This window comes from Anneissia japonica, unplaced genomic scaffold, assembly GCF_011630105.1.
Source record: "Anneissia japonica isolate Jap-2015-1 unplaced genomic scaffold, ASM1163010v1 scaffold6030_len697274_cov183, whole genome shotgun sequence".
NCBI classification, from domain to species: Eukaryota; Metazoa; Echinodermata; class Crinoidea; order Comatulida; family Comatulidae; genus Anneissia; species Anneissia japonica.
The window spans coordinates 14096-35407 of record NW_022721381.1 but is presented as its reverse complement, the minus strand read 5'-3'; the positions used below and the strand labels follow the sequence as shown (position 1 = coordinate 35407).

The 21312-nt window shown below is 32.8% G+C and overlaps 1 protein-coding gene across 2 annotated transcripts in view; it reads right to left on the bottom strand.

Annotated features, from left to right (window-relative positions):
• Nucleotides 1-7760: 7760 nt before the first annotated feature.
• The window catches only part of LOC117111540, a 23218-nt gene continuing 9666 nt past the window's right edge, over nucleotides 7761-21312 (bottom strand). The window contains exons 1-6 of one of the 2 annotated variants that reach the window (XM_033254472.1): nucleotides 19793-19900; nucleotides 16455-16569; nucleotides 12765-13067; nucleotides 10714-10951; nucleotides 9344-9471; nucleotides 7761-8095 (exon numbers count right to left, since the gene is read on the bottom strand). In XM_033254472.1, coding sequence (XP_033110363.1) covers nucleotides 7776-8095; nucleotides 9344-9471; nucleotides 10714-10951; nucleotides 12765-13067; nucleotides 16455-16545 — 1080 coding nt within the window. In that variant the 5' untranslated portion in view covers nucleotides 16546-16569; nucleotides 19793-19900 and the 3' untranslated portion in view covers nucleotides 7761-7775. Of the gene's footprint in view, nucleotides 8096-9343; nucleotides 9472-10713; nucleotides 10952-12764; nucleotides 13068-16454; nucleotides 16570-19792; nucleotides 19901-21312 lie in introns of those variants that run through there. The other variant, XM_033254471.1, reaches the window with a different exon arrangement.

Below are 21312 nucleotides of genomic sequence, written 5' to 3'. Positions count from 1 at the left end.
AGAGCGTCTAGGCATTGCTGTATATAAAAACGAGGCCCAGATTACCAAAAAATAATGTATTTAGAACAAGAATGACCAAAAAATTTAACCTTTTTAAACCATGTTAGATCGTGAAATTATTGATCAATGCGGTATATTTTAATACAGCATACAGTAAGCCTATCAGATATCGTGTAAAAATGCCAAAAGAAAAATGTTTTTAGCCCAAAAATGTGTTGGTTTTCTTTAAAAAAAAATTAAAACCTCATTTGACATTTTACCTCAGCCTCAATTTGTTCTTATTTGGTTCTATAATTTTAAGCAATTTCAGCCTCATGCAGTGTTTTTATAAACATGTGTACTTACATAAAAAAACGTAATAAAATGAAAGTATTTAATAGGTCTACAATGAGGAAGAATGGGTATTTGTTTTCAATTATTACCGGTACCGACATAACCAATTAAACACCTGTTGTAAATGAAAGGTGCTTAACATAGATATTAATCTTTAATTCAATCAATTGATCGTATCCTGGTCTGAAAGAAGCGGTTATGAACTTTTTATTAGGTGAGATAGGGGATCTTCATTTTCAAGAGACATACATTAGAAATATTAAAATCAATTAGGCATCGCCTAATCTTAATTGTAAGGTAAATGTGTATTCATCCATCAAAAACATAGGTCAATATAGATTAATTCAATATTCCTCCTGGTATCTTAGACGGCGATGAACTCGCTTACCATTTTAATTCTTTTGTTATTCCATTTGGACGCACGCTGTCCTTTAAATTATCATCTTTATCCGTCCGTTATTTTACTCTGGAATAGATTACCTCAATCAGTGGTAGACTCGAAAGATATATTCACTTTTAAACCTTAATTACTCTAAAAATCAAACCCTTTCTGTCTTGTTTGCGTGGGTTTTTTTTCTTATTACTTTATTAGATGATGTGAAGTTCATTCTCAGAATTTTACTGACGTAAAAAATCATAATTGTTAGTTCCTCATGCAAACCAGGGATGTTTATTAGTTTGTTTCAGGATGCGGTTTTTATGATTCTATGATAGATAAAAGACGAGTTTATTTTGGTGGGTCAGGTATTCAAAAGTAACTGATCTAGTAGTGAGTATAACGTCATAAAGTCATGTATAAAATATTTCAAACTTTACTACAGCTGGTGTTTCTTTATCGTCGGATGGTCCGGTATTATTTCCTTGACAGCCTTCAAATCTTTCAGTAAATGTATGCTAGCTATTTATTCGTTGTCAACATTATTAATATTAATTGTTCGGGGTTTTTTTTTATTCATTTCATTTTTTTCTGGGAGCAGCACTTCTCTATGACATTGATTTCGCTTTTGCAGCTCCCTGGCTCCATTAATTATTCTTAGGCCTATATGTTTGTGAATTGCTGATTTGTCTTTATTTGTAATGTTTTATATTAATTTATTTGTATTGCCAGAATGAATAAAATAATATATATAAAAATATATTGTAATTATATGAATCTTCGTAGTCAGTCATTGCATTTCATTAGTCTGTAAACGTCAGTTTGTCTTGAGTTATTGTTACAAACTATTAATATCACGTCTTATAGTAGGCCTAATATAGATTTATGATAATTATAATATGAAACGTTATAGTCAATCATCGCATTTTACTAGTATGAAAACTTGAGTTATTCTTATATAACATTAATATTCTTCTTATAGTAACATAGATATTAATAACAATAATAAGCCTAACAATAACAAAAATGATGATGATAATACAATGATTTTTCTGATATTGATACAATGATGGTGGTGATGATGATGACGATGATAATGAAGACGACGATAATAACAAATATAATTCTAAAAACAATTACCGTAAAACTTCTAACCCTGGGTCACTATTCTTTGATTGTTTTTTTTTTTTTTTTAATTATTATTATTACTTTTAGAGTATGGGTTACTATTACAGGGTTACTATCACTATGCTGAATGTAGGCCCCTGGCTTTTAATAGGCGGCCCGTGAGAAAAAAAAAATAGGTCCTAATAAAAAAAATATAGGCCTATGTAAAAAAAACATAATAAAAGTTAAATGAATACATTTTCAATAAAGATTTTAAAATGCAACCGCTGAGTAATGTGCACGGGGACGGTTTGAAAATAAGCAAGAATAATATGCCATAAATAGATTGAATCCGGCCAAAATCGGGGTTTTTCCGTGGTTATATTCTTCACTGTGTCCTTCAAACAAGCAAAAAACAAAAACAAAAACAAATATAATTCTAAAGAACAATACAAAAAACAAAACAAAACAAAAACACGTTATGATGAGGGGTTACCCCACTCAGATCTAATATTAAACTCCGTAAACAGAATCACAAAAAGCTCCGAAAATTTGTATTCTTAATAGCTCTTCTATAATTTGATATAGTAATTGCAGGGTCCTGATGCCTGAATGTGAAGTAGCTGATTGTTAATATCATCCAAGTAAACACAACTAAATTTAGCTTTATAGGTTATTTTTCAATACGTTAATCGTCAATAACATTAGTACTTAAATTTACATGATGATTAAACTGTTAGTGAACAAAAGAACAGTGCTTATAAAACTACATTCCGAATGTCTTAAACAGTTCCAGTCATACAGAACTCTCTGTGCCGCCAAGTCCTGTCTTTGTTTTGTTATGATCACTGTGTTTCGTCAATAGCCGTCATTTCAAGTCATACATACTTTGCTAAGATAGTATAATACACACTCCAAGTATCGAAATGCACGTTATCGTGTCGGGATTCAATATTTCGACATTAATTATGTCATCATCAGGAATCATACTTAGCATTACACCGAATTTAGTGCCGCAAGAAAGTGCTCGTAAAAGTACATTTCGCTAGTCCTACATTCGTACTATGTACATGCGAAAAACTTTTTGTATTTTTCAAAAAATATGTCGAGACTTGAAGCGTCCGACTGTTAACTGATGACACGTCCACACAGAAATTTCATTTCAACTTTCATGTTGTAAGCATAGTAGGCCTACAATTAAAAGTATAATTTAAGATTTTAAAAAAAAGGGAAAAAAAAGACCTATCTTAGCGGAAAGAGTTTCACACAAATGTGTAACGATTGCTTTCAACTCCGCGGAGGTTATCTTTGGCCCGTGAGATCAACCATAAAAATAATTTGGGCCTTTCAACAAATTGACAAAAGAACTAGGGATGGCACATGAAAATAGTAAACCCCCTCCCCCAGTTTTCGCATCAGCAATTTATACAAAGAAATAACTACAGTACAAGTAAACAAACTTTGCTGATTGCCACCCGCATGCATTATCTTTGCCTATTTTAAGGAATAAATCGTGTTAAAGCGACAACAATGTTGGTTTCAATACCATTTTGTCTATAGTTTTGGTTACTTTAATAATAACCCTATGGGATATTTCATTAGAGTAGTGGGTTATTATTATAGATTAAATTCTAGGGTGGGTTACTATTAGAGAATTTAGGGGGTGTTATTATAATAAAGTAATGGGTAATTATTATAAGTTTTATGGTATTAATATGCAAGTCTTCCAGTGTGGAGACCTGCATGTGCACTACCGATACTTATTTGATCAAACACTATTGAAACACCCACTCATCAATCCCTCTGAAGAGTTCTATAATGCAGAAGCTACAGGACTATTAACAGCAGTTACTTAGTTCATATAAACTCGATAAACTAATAAAGGAACACAGGAAAATTACACTCAAAATTAACAAATTATCAGATAGATTTAATAAGAAAAAATATGACAAAAATTAATACTATATCATACTATATAATCATTAATATGAGTAGTGATAACAATCATGTTAATGATTACTAAAGAAAAGCAGCTTAACAATAGAGATACCGATCATTCATTGAGAAAAAAAAAATTTGCCCACACAGTGTACTTCTTCAAGGGATGTTCTCCTAACCCACCCCCCACCCCCCCGTTCCTGGCAACAGGTAATATGTGTGGAAACATAATATAGATAAGGGATTAAATGGTTTAAAACTCCGGAGTTTTCGAAGGATACGGAGCAGGACCCCCATAACAGGTAAGACAACATCAGAACCCCCTCCCACTCAACATTCCCCCTGCCCCACTGTTACACTACATGTCCTTGGTTGACTCTCACATCCCCCTGGTGCTTCATACATCTCTCAGGTATGAACGTAGCCTATATTGATACTATTACTAAGTATAAGAGATTATTATAAGACTGTACATGAAACATGATAATTAATACAGGTCTCCCTCTAATTAACGACCCCTCCAATTGGAGACCACTCCAATTAAAGACCACTTTTCTGTGGTCCCATATTAACAAATGCATTTTATATTTATTACTCTAATTAGAGACCAAAGCTGCTAGAGACCACAGAAACCCCGGTCCTGAAAGTTGTCTATAATTGTAGGGAGACCTGTAGTGCACCATGCAAAAAGACACCATGAGCTTGGTGAAACAACTCTTTGAGTTTGATATTTTGAAAGAAATGTACATGTAACTATAAAGTATAAATGTACACCATTACATAAAAATACATATCCAAAGCACTACTTTTACAAAATGGTTGCGTCTAACTGACCTAATAAACATTCATACATAGTATGTAATACATTTTTTTTAATTAAAAGAACACATTAATTCTTTGCTAATGACCACAGGTCACGAATTACAAACATACATACAACTCCGCTTACTGCAATACAGAACTACAGTATGTTTAGCACGTGACATTAAAACCAAATATTATTAAGATTATTTAGACATACACGGGAGAACTAAAAACACAAACAAACCATTAAAAACATGAGAAACACATCTATAATAAAAACAAAACATACAAAATACAAAAATACTAAATTTGTTTAATAATAAAAATTTGCTATTTACATTTGGATTGCTCACATAATTATACAGTAAAAATTTAAAAAAACCCACATTGGAGATGGTGCCAGGGTTTGCCCCACAATCCTCAATATCTCTTGAGACAAGCTTCACTTCTATTTTTGATCCTAGTTAATTAATTTTTTTAACTTTATTTATCATTTGATTAATTAATTTAATAAATGTTAATTGAATTAATTAATTAAAAGAAGTGGTCCTGGGCAAAGGTCCCAGAAACTATGATAATTTGGAGGTTGCACATGCTTATTAGGGAGGTTTCGATTGCACGACGGTAGGACGTAGAACGTAATGACGTCAATAAAAGTCATCTGCGCATACGAGAACGTTAAGGTCACCTCGTCGAGTAGATTCTGGAATGCAATTTGGCCAAATCTACGTATGCAGAGAATGCAGGACGCCAGGTAAAATGGTCACGCCTGAGTAATTCCATTCTAGCATCACGTCGTTGCACATATCTGAAGCTCCCATTTTATCAATTCTAAAACCTACTATGTAACCTGTAGTAGACCTGTTCCCTTGTGTAGTACTATACAGTTTGGGGTAATGAAAAAAAAATATGTAGGTAGCAGAAATGTTATTATTAGCAGGTTAGGTTAAAAAATACATATAATTCTTATATACATAAACATTCATTAATTTTATAAAAATATTATATGAAAATTCAGTACTCAATACATAGTAGAAAAATATAATTTTTATGCCACATAAAAACAATGTACTGAACATATTTTAATAATGGTAAAATACATTTAATATGTAACATAAATTACTATCAGTTTGAACAATAAACAAAATATATTTTATTTTATATTACTGTACATTAATGTACTTAATGGTGCAGCCACTGATTGAAATATGTATGTTAATTACTTCTTATTTCAGTTTAAAAGTATACAAAATGTTAATGTCTAAAATTATTGCAGGTAATACAGTATGTGGGGAAGTCAAGCCAAACTACTCACTCCTTGCAAATCATGTTTTGGAGATAAAGGCCAAAACATGATGAGGAATGTTAACATTTTGCAAATCTATTTTATTGTGCTAAACTAAACTTCATATATCTATACATCATGTTATATTTCTATTTGACCAATTTTTGATGTTAAAACAATATTTAAAAAAAAAATTATTGATGGTCTCTGCCTTAGAAAGCTCTGAAATCGTAAACTTTGAAGGCTGATTTCTCAAATACTGTTTTTTAAACCCTGTATTATTTAAACTACTCTAACTTGATAACGAAATGTTGGATTTAAATGATTCTTTTACTATTTTATATCTTTCATTTTTTGAGAGGAGACTGGTTTGATTTGTCTTTGCCACACATTGTGATATATAAATAAATATACATTACAGTATTTTGTAATGGTAAATACCTTGACAAGTAGTCAAAATTTAAAAAAAAAATTTTTTTTTTTTTGAAAATTTACAGATATATGTAAAATTCAGTGATATTAAGGGGTGGTTATTTGAGTATATACATTTTACAAAAAAAAAAAAATAAACACCTCCTAGAATAAACCCTTGATAATAAGCAGACCAATGAAAAAATTCAGCTGGTTCCTATAACATTATTTGGGCGACCATATTGTATGTGCGATTGAATTCATTATCATACAATGGCAGCATTTGGTAAAATCTAGTATTAAAGGGCTGTGTGTGCACTGAACTATGGCGATTTTGTGTGTCTCGTTGTCAGTGGTGTATCTAGGGGTTTGCAGGTGGGAGAGGGACTTCCCACCATCCTACAGTCATTCCCCACCCCCCTCCCCTTGAAAATGTTTGAAGCAAAAACATCATGCTCAAAATTCTTAAAAATCACCTCATATTACAGTATCTTGTGAGCTTGCTTCCCTCTCACTTAATCATCAAAAGCCTAATTTATCGTCGCGCCCCCAATCAACCCCCTTCCCATTTTAACACTCCTAGATACGCCACTGCTGGTTCTATTCCATCAAAGCTGTTTTCCCTGTAAAACAAGGGCCAGGCCAGCATGAGGTTCAGGATTCCTACATAATTTTAGCATTTACGAAATGGATGGAATGGAAAATATACCTATACATTATAACTACAATAATCAAACTGTACTGCAGTCAGTGTGGACTTACATGCTTTTATATAAATATTAATTTATAGCTTGGGCAAGACTTGTTTCATACTTTGTTTCGCGGACTTATTTTTTTAAAGATCGTCAGAGGAGGGCGGAATAAAAATAAAATTTTGGCTTTTCATTTAACAAATATTTTTGCCAGAAACATCCAGATGGAGGTGAAAATAAAAATAAAATTTTATTGGTGAATGTAAACAGTGTAGTAATGAGACGGTAAAATGCCTTAAATTCATATAATTAGGAAGAAATATACATATCTTATTTTTTGAGATTTCAAGGCAGCAGCAGGTGTAATGAAAATTAAGAAAATCTTTAATTTCTTTTTTTGTGAAGTTGAGTGCGCTAAATGGCAAAAAAAAAAAAAGAGTTATTTTTCTTCGAAATCACCATTATTGGCAAGTAGCGGGTTCACTAAACAAGGTATAAAAAAAGTCTTGCTTTGTCAACTTTCACTTCAATTCAAACTTCTTGAGAGCAGGGGTGGCCCAGCACCCACCCCCCCTCCTTTTTGGGAGGTAAAAAAAAAGAAGAAAAAAAGAGAGAGAAAAAGGACCCCCTAGGTCAGTGTTGTCTCGATCGGCCCAACTTTTGGCCCCCCCCCCCTTTTGGACATTTCTGGATCCGCCAGTACATTTATCATACAGTATTCGTAAGTTCACTGATTTGCAGATATTATCTTTATATTTATAGACTTCTTTCAGAGTAGCAATAGTAAAATTCATGCATATTATTTAATCTAACATTCAGTTCATACACTTCAAAGTTCAAAGAGGTCATATTCTGTACCAATCAGAAGTAGGAAAGCTAATACAGTAATGTTTATATTTTTCAAACAAGACTTTTTATACATATATGATGTGAGCAGACACTGTTCCTGTTTCAAAATTTTCAATAAAATTTCCTTACCCTCTGATGCTTCCTTCTCCAGGTAATGTTTATAAATCAAAAGCAAGTCTGTTTTAAAATATATAACCAAGAGTGTGAGTACAATTATGACGACTGAGAGTGCACTGAACACAATAGCAGATTGTGTACCGGCTTGTTCTATAATGTTGGGTTGAGCATCTGGCGGAGGATCTATGGTGAGAAACAAACATGTTATTTTACAGAACTAAATACTTTTTTTCGGGTAACTCACCCAGCCTCAAGTCTATTCCAGTTGATACGCAGTGGTCCATGTTTTTGATTATTAAAGGCCAGTACATTCAGATTTTAAAATAGCTTCAAGTACCATAGAGTAATTGGGGCTCTAAAAAGTAGGTATATTACTTTTGTACATGTTCTCACACGGCAGCTAACGGTTAGCAGGATCCGGATCCTGCTAACCGTTAGCTGCCGTGCGTCCATGCGAGAAAATCCCGATCCGGATACCAACAATATGATGATCGAATCACTGGCCAATAAAAAACTGGAAATTGTAAACACGTACATGTGATTGGTTGATGATAGAAACGCCCTCAACTTGCTAACCGATAGCGCTTGCTAACTGTTAGCGTATCCGGATACCGCTAACGGTTAGCGCTAACCGATAGGGCGTTCTCACACAGGTGCTAACGGTTAGTGCTAACAGTTAGCGCTAACGGTTAGCTCCCGATCCGGATACTAGTGCTCTCGTGAGAACCAGGCTTTTATCTTTGTTGTGTCTGTTTGAGTGTAGGACCAAATCACCCATTGTCTGATTTCCGTTTTAATATGTTAATATGTTTTTTTTTTCTCTGCTTTTTTTCTTGTATTGAACAGTCAGATGACAATGCCAGTGTCACTAAAGCGCTTGTGAATCATGTTCCAGTGAGCCCTTATTTAGGGCTTCAAAGTGCTGGAGAACAGAGCAGTGGCCTGGTTCCTTCTGCTGCCTTTCCTCTGTTAGTTTTAGGATATTTCTTGGGTTTTTTTTCTGCTTTCAAGACTTGGCATTTCAAGCATATAGAGACTGTTGTAATATGCGCCATATGACCATTAAGTTACTATTATTATTATTATTATTATTATTATTATTATTATTATTATTATTATTATTATTATTATTATTGATTATTATTATTATTATTGAATTATATTTACGTTATTTGCTCATTACATAAATATCTCTAATATTATTTTTTTTTATTAATTAAAATAAAATTAATATAGTGCATTTATTTCCAAAGAATACAAATGATACAGTAAAGGTCTGTCCACACTACTAAAGGCCTGTCCACACTAGTAATGGTCCCTCCACACTAATATAGTTTGTGATAAATAGCTGTGAAATACATGGGTGTGACATTATCATGCCCATATGATATGACATCATCACACCCATATATGATCAAATCATAAACTAACCGTTTATCTTGCTTAGTTCAAGGGTAATTCCAACGGTTGTTCCTCGAACTATATATAAAGTGAATGGACCATATGCATCATCGCTCACATTGTAAATGTGCAGAGCAGTTGTTATTGTACTCTTGTCCCTGGAAAAAATATATAGCTGCATTATTCAGTGAACTTTTAAAAAGATACATCAAAAACTATTTTCCAGATTTGTTATTGCACATTTTAACACGAAAAGATTTTTTATTAAAACATAATATTTGACAAATAATGTTTACCAATAAATTTTATATTCATCAAAATATTGTATCTAAATTATTGCATATTTTAGTACAATATTTATAAATGCTTTTTCATTGTTTTAAAGAACAAATGCATAAAAAAACATAGCAAGAGCATGGAAAGTTTACTAGTTAAATCTTTAAGATTTGAGAAAGAGATTTACTTCCAAATTCATATTCAAAATTTCAAAATATCTTTATTGCAATTGAAGTAAGCAGAGATTGAATTTTACCAAATGGTAAGAAAGTCAAAAGCAAAAATTGAAATTGATTAGACTATACAAAATATTACAGTTACAAAAGAGTAAAAAAGCATCCCAATTTATAAATTAAAATACAATTAAATAATTAAGATTTTTGATTATTGTAACAATTAAAATTAACACAGTCAAAATAATTAAAGTTACAGTATTAATTATTAATTTTATGTACAATAAAATTTGGAAGTATTTAATTATTTATTTACTTATAGTGTAATGACATATTTTAGCATTGAGCACTATTGCAGTTGATTTGTGCACTTTATAAATCTTATTATTATTATATTTACGTTAACAATTAATTTACAAAGATTAGCAGGTACCTATAAAAATTTATATAACAAGTTCTTGTAATCTCGAAAGCTCCGATGAGGGCAGTATAATAGAGGCAGTAGAGTATATTGGCCCTAACAGCCGCCCATTCAAAAAAGATCTATTAATCAAGCAGCTGAGTGTTTCTATTAAAAACAAACTTCAAACAAATCATAACACTCGTCCCACTTTTATTTGTTCCTTCATTTTCTTTGAACATAAATATTGTTTTATTACAATTGACATATTTATCACTTATTCTAAATTAGTACTATTATTATATTTCCTTCACATCTGCCACCTATAGGATTAAACAATCCTTTATAAACCAAGTCTATCATTATGGTTCAGGGAGTGGAGTTGAGTTTAGTTGTAGAAAAAAAAGCCCTATGAGAAGAATTAATACCACAATTCTGGGATTAGAAGCAAACTATTAACTAACAATTTATCAACTCTACTTCACATTTTAAAAACCAACAATCTAATTAATTCATATAATGACTAAAATTTCAATTTCTTATCAACTTACTTTGAGCAAACACTATCCTCGACAACAAAACTAGTAAAGTTGGAATAGCTGCCAAGATAAAATTCGTAACCAAATACGTAAAGTTGAGATGTCTCATTCCTTTGCCATACAACAGAGGGGCAGATTTCACTTTCTCCGATGAAGTACTCGCAGTAGAACGTAATGTTTTCGCCGATCCTTGCAGACTTGTTGACACAATCTGGCTGTTGTACTGGAAACATCGTTCCCGTCTGAGGTGCTGTAAGAGATTTTTTGTACCAAAATGAAAATAATAAAGTTGATAACAAATTTGATATCAATTTTGAAGATCTTTTTTCCCTCTTGCCACAACGGCGCACTTTTGTAAGACATTCATCATGCTTTCACATCCCATCCACTGACGCTAGTTCTCTCTAAAGCTAAGATGTTTTCATCCGTTGTTCTGTTCTCTTTGGCACCCATTGCCATCATACTGTTTTCCTTTTGTTTTCAACCTTCCCAATTGAAATCTTTCGTGAATTCAATTAGAATAAGTAACCCCTCACCTTGAGTGGCTTCATTAGCCATGTTTGAGGTGATTGTCAATGAAATAAAATAGATAAATTATTATGAATGCTTGAGCACACAACCAGATGTGAGTTTTCATAAGCAGATATCAGATTTGGAAGATACCTGTTCAAGTCAGTATAGAACAGAAGCTTTCGGTGCAGTAAGTTCTATTTACAGATGGCAACAATGGCACACGACAGCGTAAACAAAGTAGAATTAAGTTCTGAATGGTAATTCATTCTGAACGCGATGCAACTACTTTACATGCCACTCAGCATAGAATAATTCCTACAGTACTTCCAAAAACATATGTGTGAAAAAAGTATTCTAACCAATCACTTAATCACTGGCTCTGGTCGTCCTTTATCAGGCATGAAGACTGCAGAACAATTCACAAAGGTTGCTTACGTCGTGGCTGTTGTCGTGCGCTGTATAAATGGATTGCACTGCACAACAGTATATTATTATCACTGTTGCATTCTGTGTAAATAGGTGTTTAGATATTTGCAACCTTCCAATCACAGGGCCGTGGGTAAATAAAATTTTAACTTTTTGATACACTGTAATGATTTTTATCTTCTTTTGTGAAATATAATGAATTTTAACTTTTTATTGAGTATAATGAGCTGTTAAGGCAGGGGCGCTGCAACCTAGCTACAGCCATATGCTAATGAGCAATTAGCATATTCACAAATGTACCAAAAAGAATAGGTGCTGTCTTCTTATTACCATCTTGCATTCTGCCAAGTTTGAAACCAATCAGACTTTACCAAACTTTAGTTATTGTGTTAACAAACAAATGACCAAAATAAACAACAGCGACATCATGAACAAAAACATAGGCAAAAAAAATAGCATCCCCAGAGCTTCACTCCTTTGGGGAGGCTAATAAACCAGTGGCATAGCTAGAGGTTTTGGCACTTGGGGGAAAGAGTACAAAATTTTGCATGCTTTTGCATCAGCAAATAAGTTAATAACATGATCAAATTTAATGTTGTTTGCTTTCAATACTAAGGAGTGCTAAAACAGATAGTCTTAATTGATTGGCTCTGAGATATGGTAGAAGAACTTTAGCTTGCTGAATGAGTGCTCACATCTAGCGATTGAAATAGCTTCTGTCTACAAGATTTGTATAAAAACAACTACATTCAGATTCTTATTATTAACTGAAAAATATTCATGCCTGATGACATACATCAATTTTGTCATGATTTTCTAAAAAGTGCTTACAGTATCTTTTTATTCTCATTCTCCCATTTCCGCGCCCCCGAAACCCGGCGCCTAGGGCACGTGCCCACATTTGATTCCCAATAGCTACGCCACTGTAATAAACAGGGGAAATATTGTTAATAATCTTGTATATATGATACAATTTTTATTCTTTAACTCTGAGATCAATTGGCAATCAATTTAATTTAGAAATTCATTATATCCAACATGTGCAGGACGTCCAAGACCTAAGATACATCTAATAATTTTGCTTTGGGATGTTTGAATTTCTTCAAAAAGCAAATATGACTTACGTTTGACCAACAGCCTTTGCTTGAATGTTAGTGACTCTCCCTTACTGTTTGAAATCACACATCTGTAATACCCTTCCATTTCGTATGTAACTTCATAAAACTGCAACACTTGGCCTCTTTCTTTAAAACTGATATAGTTTCTGAGTTGAGGTTTCGAGATGTTCCAGTTGGGATACAACTTGTCCTTGAAATACCAGGTTATACTATCATAATTACCTGCGCAGCAGGCCAGAAATGTAGCTGTTCCAACATCGTCAATTCGCAGATTTGTGGGGTCAGGGTCAGTGAACTGTAAGGAACTTCCTATAAGGATGTAATCATTTTCATTAAGAAAACCAGATAATTATTACAAATAGGAATTCTATTTCATATTTTTTGCTTTTTTTAAAACATAATCCGATCTAGCAATAATCAACAATTCTTCCCATCTCTCCCAGTTCATCGACCATGTACACATCATCAAAGGGTGGGGGGGGTCGGGTCATTTCATGCAAGGCTAAGTGCGAAGTGGTATACACAATGACTATTCTGTTCTCATTGGTGTGAGTGTGACGAAGCGAAAGATGGTACATTTTTCGGTCATGAAATATCAAACATATTAATATTTTCCACAAAAAAGAGTTTCAAATTTAATGAAACATTTACATGAACTTTGAAAGTATAGCATATTTCAACTTCAATTTCCATAAATTGGATAAAATTTGATAATTCTAATTTTAACAGATTAATTAATAAATGATTGAGGATTATAATAAACTAAGTCATTTTAAGGTTAACAAGGGTAACTATTTGAAAATTCAATCCAAAATCAGAGTAATTTTCAGTTTAATGCTGCCTCAGCTTTATAGTCGAACCAATTGATCTTTAGACAAAATTACAATGAACACAGAAATAATTGTAACAGAAATATTTTGCAGAATCTAATCCTGAAATATACACCTAACAACATACTAAAAGTCCAAAAAAATCCAATAAGGGGAACATTGTTAATTATAAAGATATTATGAGTTAACGGGTTATCGCACAACTGCTGTGTTGAAGCGTATAACGCATGTCATTGCCAAGTTGTTGCTAACGAAAAAATGTGAATAATAAGATAATACGCCCACATGCGATCAAAAGGCGGGGAACACATTGGTTTGTCGCGTCAAAGGGATCTGTTGCCGAGTGATCTTCTTTTCAATAGTCCCTCCATGATTATATAGTAAGGTTATTATGCCCTAGGGGGAATCAGCTGGACTTAATATTTACTTTTCATGGTTTTATTAGTACAATTAATATACCATATGAACTGCCATAATAAAATACTTCAAAGAGAAAACCAAGAGTAACAGTAAACAGGTTCTATAACATGCCTAATAAAAATTAAAACTTTTTTGTGGTGGTGCCCCCTCAAAACCCATTTATTCGAATAATTACAGTATATATAATTTCTGCAATATTGATCGCATAAGTTTTAACAGATGGCGAAGATAAAAATTCAAAGGTACCTATATAGATTGATAGGATTATTTTTTTTATAAAACTATTTAAATTTTTTTTTCTATATTACTGTAAAACCTCGAACTAAAGCACAGTGGGCTTAATCTTGAGATGAAGCCCATCTCAAATTGAAGCCCCTCTCCTTAGTTTGCAAAATTAGCCTCGAGAAGAAGCCCATAGGCTTCTTCTCAAGAGACAGTACATATACTGTACATGAATTCAAAAAAAAAAAAGCTTGCTTTATGCAGTAATTTAGGTGATTTAATGCCAGTTAAATACACTCCATGATATAGATTGATGATATAGTGACCTTATTTATTGTTTCATATTACAAATTCACAAAATGTACAGCATTCTTTTTGAAAAGAAGCCCTCCCCTTTACTCCACAAAAGTAGCCTTGAAAAGAAGCCCACCTCGAAAAGAAGCCCACCCAAAGTTCGCAAAAAAAAGAAGCCCAGGGCTTCAATTTGAGATTTTACGGTTTTTTATTTTTTTTGAATGAGAAATTAAAAAAAATGCAACCAAATGTGAATATACAGTAATAATTGATTGTATTTGATTACCTGAATATAAGAGCAATTTTCTGTTTTGGTTTACACCTATTCCTTGCTCCTGGCAAGATTATACTTTCCTTTGTCAAAAAAATATAATTGTTATTATTGGCTTTTCCCAGCAGTACTGGGAAAAGCCACTGTTTTTGTTTTGATTTTTTTCCCTTTTTTCTTGCATATATTTTTCCTATCTATTTGCACTGTTTTGTTCTGGCCGTCACTTTGGTCACTTCCCATGCGTAGAAGTTGTCCATGCTTTGTCGAAGCATAGGCCATATATCAAGGATGTGCCTCCTAATATTTAGTGTCAATCTATGGTGGGGTGTGCGTGTGAGGACCAATTAAATTGATTTAAGGTCAAACAGTCTACACCGGATATTTCAAAAATTGGTCAGTTGTGATGTTGATGTTGATGTGTTGTGTGGATCTGAGGACCGTCTAAAGGAAAACGTCCCAGACCACATATTTCAAAAACGGATCAACTGATCTGAATGAAACATTCGGAAAAATTTAGGAAGAAATTATTATGTGCTGGCGACGAATCAGTCAAGGGTGTAAATTGGAGGGTCATTTCAATTTTTTAGGGCCCAGACCTAAATATCTCTTTAAAAAAAAATCAATGGGTATAATTAAAACCTTGTATAACAATTTGTCAAGGTCGAGTAAAGAAATGATTACATTTTTGTTATTATCCCGAGTTTAACCAAGTTACTGTACAAGGAAAATAGTATTATGTGCTGGCGACAAATCAGTCAAGGTCGGGTGTAAACTGGAAGGTCATTTAAATTGCTTAGGTCCCAGTAATAGATGGATAAAAATGACACTTTGCAGAATAGTTTTTCATGGTGAAATTTTGGTGACGATTCACCATTTAACAATTTTTGTTGACAGTTGATTAAATTATTTATACGCAATTTGCGTTTTCTAAAGCGCTTAAACCAGCTAGGTGAAACTTAAAACTACCGTGATATGCATGAACAATTTTTGCTTTCAGTCATTGAATCGCTATAGTTCAACTCTCATTAATAACATCGCAGTGAACTTGGTTTTCTTTTCTTTTTTTTTCCATTTCATTTTATTCCACTTCATTAAAACTATATTGGTTTTCCTTGTTTTTTTTTATTTCATACCTTTTAACAACTTTTCTTTCTGTTGCAATTTCAACTTCATTTCTCATTTTTAAGCAATGGGGAAACGCCCTATGTTCTGTTGTTCAAACAGACATAGTAAGTCTAGTTGTTATTATTATTATTATTATTATTATTATTATTATTACAAAATAATTAGTAAGATTATTATTTGGTTTATGTAAATATAAGATGTCATTTGACCATGTGGATCCTGCTGGTGATAAATCTATAGCGGATACGATTAGCACAATGCACTTTGAACTTAAACAAAAGACTTATTGCAAGGATTTAATTCCTATTAAGTTGATTAAAATATATATAGTAAACTCATCAGGCAGTGCAATTTATAACCCCCACAAATAGTAAACATTCAAATAACGGGTCCACATACAAAACCTTTCCAAACCGGATAACAATTCTCATTTTATGTTGAAAGAAATAAGCAATGCTTTGCAATAAATGAATATATTATCAAGTTACTTTTTAACTTATCGTCATAACAAAGTAGAAAAATATGGAAACTCACCGCTAACAGGATATTCACTGCAATAACTAGAAAACGTTGGCATAGCAACACTCAGTAGTAATATGCAGACTCTGATAATCAGCTTAAGCATGATGGTTTTTCAAAATTCAGAAACCTTTCAAGAAGAAAGAAAACAATGAATATTTATAAAAAGCTCTTATATTTTGTTGATAAATAATAATAATAATATGTCGCTCTTATATAGCGCTTCATGCACAATGCCTCTAAGCGATTCACTTTACTACCCCGGTCATTGGGTCAAACACATATGGAACACATACTCAGCTCCCTGGGGAGCTTATATTCTACCAACACCTTAGGGAAGATCAAGGGGCTTACAGTAAGCCTCAGATGGGGGTTTCAGGAATTCCCTGACAAAGGGGTCCAACCTCCCTGGCAATGGGGTCTATACCCCTTCCCCCATTGAGAAAGCCTAAATTAAATTTGTTGGGAAATTTTTTTATTAAAATAAAATTTTGTGCTAATTATGGGATTCTTTATATAAAAATAATGTTGGCAGTACTAGTCCCCTTGTCAGAGGTACTAGGCCCCTGTCGGGGAAGAACTGGCGCACCGCTGCAACCCATACAATTGCAATAGTATATAAAACCTCGCACATGCAAAAGCACAGCTCGCACTAAACAGTTTTTAATCCCTAATATTTTGACAGCTTAATGAGGCATGCTTTGATTGTACTTTCGGCATTCAAGATTTCATTTTTCCCGGACGACCTTGTTCGAAATTCCCTAACAGAGGGGTCCAAGCGGGGAGTCCAGAGGTCCACAAAGGGGGTATTGCCCCCCTGGACCCCTGCTAGCACCGCCCCTGGTAAGCATCCTGCCTCCTACCTCCAGCCACTGTAAAATCCTCTATGCATTTTACTGCCACTTAAAAATGACTTAATACTCGCCAGTTCCCCTAAACCCCCACCAGGTCTTCAGCCCCTGAATGTACACCCTAAGGATGTCCCTTCCTTGATGTACAATTCTGATGTTCTGTTCTACCTGTGCTGAACTACTCTCTAAAGACTTTTTTTAAATTACTAAAGCTATACATATTGTAATGTTGAATTTTCAATATAATTTGTAAAGAATATTGTAATAAAGGCAGGCCTTTGTTGAAGGTTACATTTGATTGCATTTAGTTTTATCACCTAGTTAACCAAGATCAATTTGTTTTCGCACATGAATCTGATTTAAATCTAATCCTAAAACTTGAGGAGGATGTACAGGATATAATCTGAATAGATTAAATTATAAATTACTTCCCAACACAAACAATATTATGATGCATTTATTATATTATGAATTTTGGAATTTAAATTTTAACATTACTTGTTTACTTTGAGAAAATCAAAATTTAAATTTTACTTCCATTTGGGTCCATTATCAAGGACTTCAGTTCGAAAGAATACTAGGAAGTACAAGAAGATATCTTTACATTTCATCAAAGCTGAATTAGATTATAAATTCTTACATTATATCATCAAATCGCTCCATTATAAAACACAGGGTGTGATCAAAAGGATATTGTGCTTAGATTACAGTGGCGAATCCATGAATTCCACGTAGAAAGGGACTTTCACAAGTTTATTTATTTATTTATTTTATTTTAATCGTCCAACAGGGACACTTCGTTCCCACTTACAGGCGAAAATTGTAATAAAAATATATAGAAAATATAATAAATCAGTACAATAAATTCACAAGACATAAAAAATAAAATTATTATTATTATTATTATTATTATTATTTATAAGGCTCAGACGCCTCAGCTCCACAATGGTACAATTTTATGGCTAGCCACCTGTCACGACTTTAAGGTCTGGACCCCGTCGTTCAACGCCACGACGAAGAACGTTGGACCAAAAATATTAATTGCCTATCCAAAACATTATTTTGATTGCCAATTCCTAATGGTCTAAATGTACAAATTTGGGCCACATAGCCGTAAAAATTCTTCCCATGAACCTTACCATGGACTTTTATTCAAGGCTCAAGTCGGCCCCCTTATTTAGGTCCCCGCCATTGAAATTGTCGGACCCCTTGTCGGCGAATTTCTGGATCCACCACTGCCACAGATGGATTATATTGATGTATTTAACTTCCACGCAATAATTTTTCACTTCTGATATTTCATGTCAATGCAATGTCGGAATTTATCATGTTTGCAGGAAGAGATAAACTAAAAACAACAAACTACAATTAATTTTACAGGTAAGAAGCAGTAGCCACTCGATCCCACAGGGAGTCTATATTTATTAACCATTTGATATTAAGAAGACTATGTGGGAAATTAAACTTGTGAAGGAGGAACTTAGCTATTGAAATGAGTACAGTATTTACTTTGCTGTGTCAACTGGCACTAGTTGTTATTAGTTCTCAGTAAGCAAAATAATAATGCAGTAACATGAATTTATAATGCAAATATTATTTATAAAAAAAAACCAAAGGATCGTTGAGGATAGTGTGTGAAAAGGCAAGGCCCGAAAACGCTAACTCGAAAAAATTATAAAAAAATTAATTACCATAATAATTTAATATTAATATATGACCTGTTAATCTACAGGAAAAGTTTATGTTCTAAAGGATAGGTATAATAGGTGGACATGATAAAATACTAATCAACAAAGGTACCACTATATAAAATCTGTAACTTTGGGCGGGTGGAAAGCTTATAGTACTTGCAAATACCTCAATATTGATGGCTTTTTTCACACATGGCTTAATACATAGCTTTTAATAAATAAAAATTTAATAAAGCAATTCAAAAAATGATTAATGGATGGGTGATTTGTTTATGCTACATTAAGCCTAAACCTATATTGAACATACAACGCTATTTCCCCAAGTTTTTAAATATTTAAAAATCTGTATCTCATTTACTGTTCCCAACTTTTTAGTCAAATATGCTTATTGTGTCTTAGAAAAATCAACATATCAAAAATGTTGTTTTCCTCCGAAGCTTGACTTTAAGCATAAAATTCAATAAAGTGGAACTCCGCCTTTGGGACACTCTAATTAAGAGGACAAATTTTAAGCAATAATCCGAGAAAAAATTCATAACAGCACGACCAACACCTATTCAGAGGACACCCCTATGGGATACCTTATAGTTTTTTTAAAGGGGTTCAAATATGTTTGGATTGTTTAAAATGAATTATTTAAAATTAGCTTTAATAAAAAATTAGAATCAGGAAAAGAATTCTTTGTCAAGTAATAAATTATATTTAATTAACATACCAAGCTATTCAGTTCATCCCATAGCTTGGCATTACAATGTTTAATGTACAAAGTTAACAGTACACACAAATATATATATAAAAAAAAACAACTTACAGAATCAAGTTCCAAGATTAATGTACTATACTGTATGATACCTTGTAAAATCTTATATGTTCATTCAACCTTTCTATATGACTAAATGTACCTCGCACAATGTGAGCTAAGGATTGTATACAATTGGTTTAGGAACCAATAACCAATCAGACTATAGTGTTTGCATCGGTATGCAGTGGATGTGGTAAACCACCAATTGGATTTGTTAACATAGGGGAGGTGGAGCTTATAAAAATATCTAAATACTTTTAATACATTTATTAATAGTTTCTTTTAAACTTTATATTAGGTGATGCTTTAGTATAAAGTGAAAGATCTAATAGATATGAATACAATTTGAAAAAACACTATTATTAGACTTTCTTAGAAAAACATGAATGCATGACAATAAGAAGGAAATTCATTGTAAGCATACGGTAATAAAAGAATAATGATACAGGACCTAGGTCTGTAGTTTTTATTGTTATGAGACTTAGAATTCTGTCCCACTTACTGTCAAAGCAATAATAATAATAATAATAATAATAATAATAATAATAATAATTAAATAAATAAATAAATAAATAAATAAATAAATAAATAAATAAATAAATAAATAAATAAATAAATAAAAAGTCTGGCACTGCAAAACACTTGAGTTATGGCTAGCAATGTGGAAATAGGCCTGGACACATGCTTCGTTTAAGAGAGCTACCGGATCGGTGAAAAGTAACGATAAGTAATTATTTTTCCCTCAATTAATGTTGAATAATATCCACTTTGTGAGATCAAAACTTAATTATCTGTTATTACAGTTTTCAAAATGATAGGTTTGGATCTCGGACATTTGTTGAGGACCTTGCTTTTGCATTGTGTCTTTAGGCTTTGAAATAAAGTAATTATAATATGACAGTAGGTACTGTACTTTTGGTATGTTGAAAAAGTAATCACAGTATTTGAGAACATGCTTGGTAACGTAGGGCAAATCCTCATTCCTAATTGTAATCTTGTCACGTAAACACCATCAAATAAACAACTGAAAATAGATGGAATATAAAAATATCTTTATGAGGAAGTGGACTGCAATGGGGATTCCCCTTCTTCCGGGCTTTTCAAAGAAAATGAAAATAAAACTTTGTTGTATTAATAGTTTAAATACACCCACACACTTCCAGATGTTATATCAATGAAGACGAAATGTGCTATAATAGGTTCAATGAGTTCCGATATGACCTTGAAAGTTACCTATAGACATTCAATACACAAAATGCTGGAAAACAGACAGCACGAGTGACACTCAGTAATATAGGAAAATGCATAGCTTTTTCGGAGTGTTTCTGCTGTTGATGCACATAGATGATGTTGAATAATGTTCGTTGGAATGCCAGTAGATTATAATACCAAATTGATTTGACTCATTCACAGACTTGCATCTCTTGGAATTGGTGGATCTGTTCTTACATGGTTCACATCTTATCTTACATCTAGAAAGCAACAGGTTCGCATTAGAAATAGCTCTTCAGCGTGCATTAATGTAGAGA